Source organism: Wasmannia auropunctata, unplaced genomic scaffold, assembly GCF_000956235.1.
Source record: "Wasmannia auropunctata unplaced genomic scaffold, wasmannia.A_1.0 LD314212.1, whole genome shotgun sequence".
NCBI classification, from domain to species: Eukaryota; Metazoa; Arthropoda; class Insecta; order Hymenoptera; family Formicidae; genus Wasmannia; species Wasmannia auropunctata.
Window position 1 is genome coordinate 1 of NW_012048678.1, and position 4,328 is coordinate 4,328.

At 29.5% G+C, this 4,328-nt stretch overlaps 1 protein-coding gene across 1 annotated transcript; it reads right to left on the reverse strand.

Moving 5' to 3' along the window:
• Window positions 1–345: 345 nt before the first annotated feature.
• Window positions 346–3,079, reverse strand: LOC105460864 (the record flags this gene model as incomplete). The annotated part of the gene is made up of 3 exons (XM_011707352.1): window positions 2,904–3,079; window positions 896–982; window positions 346–629 (listed from the first exon to the last, which is right to left on the reverse strand). Coding segments are annotated over exons 1-3 (444 nt in total), but the record flags the coding sequence as incomplete, so codon positions are not given.
• Between the last annotated feature and the right edge of the window lie 1,249 nt (window positions 3,080–4,328).

Sequence of the window (4,328 nt, forward strand, 5' to 3'; positions counted from 1 at the left end):
TATTTAAGAATAAAACTAAATTATGAAACAGCATAATATATTTAACTTATAATTATAAATTTTGTAGAGAAATAGATTTTAAATAACAGAGTTAGGTTTAAATATATAATATAGTATACAAATGTCTTTATATAGGTATGTCATTCAATGAAGTTTTATAGCGTAACATATATTATGATTAATTATTTTAATTGATTAATAACTTGATTGTAACAAAGCAGATAATAGTTATTCTTCATAGAGAGTTAATTAGTTAACTTACTGATCGAATATGACTAATTCTGAACGTAAACGAGGCTATATCCAATAAAATAAATGGTATCTTTGCTTATGTAGACTGTGTACATAGTTTATTATCGTACCTTTACCAAAAGTTCTGAATACACCTATAGAACCAGCCATGTTTATTGCTCCTTTTATAAATAGTTTCGGTACTTGTGTGTCGATTTCTAATCGAAAAACGTCGTCAAGAAAGTGCGCTCTGACTCCACTAAAATGAGTCTTTGATAAACCATTAGCAGTAACATTTGACATAATAACTTCTGCATGTACGATGTCTGAATTAATAACAGCTTTGCCGTATTTGTAAAATAATGGATCCAAAGATGAAAATTCAAATTCTGGAAGTCCTACAAAAATTAATAACTTAATGCGATTTGATTATATTAATATTATAATAACTTTAATTTTAAAAAAATTTTAAATTTTTCTTACTTGCTTAAAAAAATCCAAATAATTTATATAGAAATTTATTTTTTGTTAACGCGTTGATTAACATTCTATTTCTAATCGCAGTAATGTAATTGTAAGTAGAAGATAATGCATGTACTTTATTTAAAATATATATGCATGGATTAATATAATAAAATTTTGTAAATTTTAAAGAAAAAGATACCTTTCACAAATCGTGGCCATACTTCTTCTATAGCGTGTTTTAAGCAGGCAGAATAATCAATTGAATCTCGTTTGCAGGTTATTACAGCTGAATAGAAGTAACAATAGAATATATAAATTAGTATACTATAAAAATACATAAAATACATTATTTTAAACATATTCAAAATATAATTTAAAGATTAACTATTTTTTCATATAAAGAACATATAAGTTATTAAATATGTATCATTATGTTTATATCACAAATATGGAAAGTTTTTATAGTTTTTTTCTTTCTAATAAATAATATTGTTATTATTTATAATTTGTAATTTATAATTCATAATACTTGCAATTTATACTTGTACACTTAAAAATTATTATTTGTAAATGTAAATAAGAACATTACTTGCATAGAAAATTACAAAATGAACGTCTGAATATCAGGAAATCTCTTTTCGTAATAAAATGATTAACGAATATTGAAGAATAATTATTACAATATTTAGGTATGTCAGCGTAAGTAATCGCATAATTGATTGTATGGCTCTATATTAGAATAGAATTATATTCATATATACGATATCTTAAAAATATATCATATATTTCTTGTTTGATAACATTCTTATGTCCATTCCACATTGATATAAATAATTTTATGCGAATGAAACAATGGATGTATCAAAGTTAAGGCGCCGATATGCGATAACATTATTAACTATTTAACTACAACATGCGGTTATAATGCTTGCATATAAGATTTATTAAATTTAACTCAAATGCAGATTTTACGGCGCGTTGTTATCGTCATTATTTGGAAAGTTTTTAATAAACTGAAACTGATTTAGGCATGCTAAATGTTATATTTCAACGGAACAGTGATTATGTTGTAAACATGAGAAATAACGATTATACAGCTTGGTATTTTTTAGAATAAAATAAGAGAAGCACGATCACATTGCTTGGCATTTTTCAAATGGTTAAAAAGTAAGTAATAAAGATTTATTTTTAAAAACTTACGAATATTAGTTTCTAATCCGGCTGAGGATAATCCAAATAGTGCAAGGCTAAATACTGTGCGTGTAGATTAACATGCTGATCGTTTATTAGTATTCCAGCAACTATCGTGTTAGAGACAATAAAGTCTTATACAATCTCAGTTATCACGGCTTCCCAAGCAACATAAAAATCTAATGATACTAACATGCATAAGCATAAAATAAAAAAGAATAAATGTTAAATTGTTTCCATTTCTGATCAAAGATTAAATTATGCTCTTATCTTTTAGTCTTTCAAACTAAAAGAGCATACATTATTTGCTCATGTACATTATACATATATTCAAGGATACGAGAATAAATTTAAATGAATATGTCAAGAACTAGAGAACTAATAAAAATCTGTAGTTTGCAAAATGATATTCACATGGAAACCTCAGTAAGTAATGTCACAAAGCAAAAAATGCTTACAATTATGGTTACTTACGCAGTTTGAATAGCGATATTTTACGACAGGAGGAGCTAATTTCATGTGTAATGTATGTCTTTTTTTCATATTATTATTTACAACTTTGATTATCAATCATTGAGAATGTACTGTCAAATATTATCAAACGACCACCAATCGAGTGGTTGATCTTTAATGGATTTTCAGTAGTGGGAGCCCAACTTCATACAGCTGACACAATAGATACCAATGCCTTTTCGATTCGGCAACATATGTTTCCCACATCCAAAATGTTTATTGGATATTTTAGCGAAAATATTTACGATAATTGTAATATTCTGTATTAAGCTATCTGATCACTATATTGTTGTATATTTATTATCTTAAAAACATGTGTTCTTTGTTTAAAGTTTATTTTATTTCTTGTTTTAAGGCAATTTAAAGTTATAATTTCATGTTTGCAAATTATTTTTATTTGTTTGCATTAATTTTACACAAATTTTTGAGACACAATTCATTGAGATTTAGCATAACAATATTTTGAAAAGAATATTTCAAAGAATTCTTAAAAAAATACTTACGAAGTTTAGATTCTCCAGCCGAGAGTAATCCAAATATTGCAATGCCGAATATACTACGTACATAAAACAGCATGTTTTTTATTTAATATAACACGAATGTCTTGCGTACACTAAATAGAAAATATAGTGTATCTACTATCTCCTGATCTGCGAATAATGATGATAATTCATTCTGGTTGGGTTTTATATAACCGAGTTAATGATATATTTCAAAATGTGACTCATATTAATATTCAATAATAAATAAACGTGCACACGTATATACAAAAGATACAAAGATTACAAAATAATAAATCTTTATTATTTACATAATCTTTATTTTTTTATAAATGATATGCACTTTTAAAGCTTTTAGAAGTGTGTGCATATATGTGTATAAATTAATATTGTTGCATTTGCCGCCGCCGTGCGCAGCACTCGCACACACTTGCGCATGCGTCCGTCTCACGTCTGAAGCCGCGGAAATGATCGGAAGAGATTTACGTAAGTAAATTTTTTATTACACTACAAATAAGAATGTAAAGCCGAACACGTCTGTTCGGTTTGAAAACTCGACACAAACAACAACGTAGCAACTATGAGGAGCGTCGTCTCGGAGTTCGCTTCGCGGCTCGTTCTTGATACGCCTTGAACTTAAGACCGGAATAGCACGGACAAACTGCCCTTCCTCTTCAAAATTGTCGCCCCGATAATTCTCGTGAACCTTTCCAGAAATAAAAGTTGTCTTTCCCTTCTTTGATTTGGACTCCAAGGTCCTCAAGATACTTTCTTGCTCTACCCTGAGCTAATGCAGATTATCGGACTCATCTCTCTCCGTATCCAATCCGTTTCGGGATACTCCTTTCTTCTCCGAGAGGCAGCTTTCCAATATAGGGCAGGTTCTCAACCGATATCTTTCGGAAGATAGTCAGTTTCTTCCTTCCGGCGCCAGAGTAACCTTCCAACTTTTTTCTCGAAGTACGAAATTGTTTTTGCGGGTTTGACGTTTGAGGTTTGGGTCCTTTTTTTTGAATGTTCGGACAATGGGAGGGGAGAATTACTATGGACCCAACGTCTTAATAAAGACTCTTTTCGGCATTCGTTCAAAGTCCCACAGAAAAACCACGTTTCAAAAAAATCATGAGCGAGACAGCCCATTTTTCTTCTACGAAGTCCTGCTTCGATGTTCAGCGGGATCCTTCGTACTCAGCCGAGAGATGTTCCTTTTTTCTAGATCTTCTTTCCCCTGTGAAAAAAACGCAGAAAAGACCGTACTACAATTAATTAAATTTATTTCTTAAAAGTTTCCGGGCTCCAATTTTTTTTATTAAAAGAAAAATTTATTCTATCGTCAATCTTCCAACTCGTCTTTTAATAAGGAGCTAACTTATCTGAATGCACTACCTTGTTTCTATGCCTATAGGATTTCTTAATACAAAATACAAT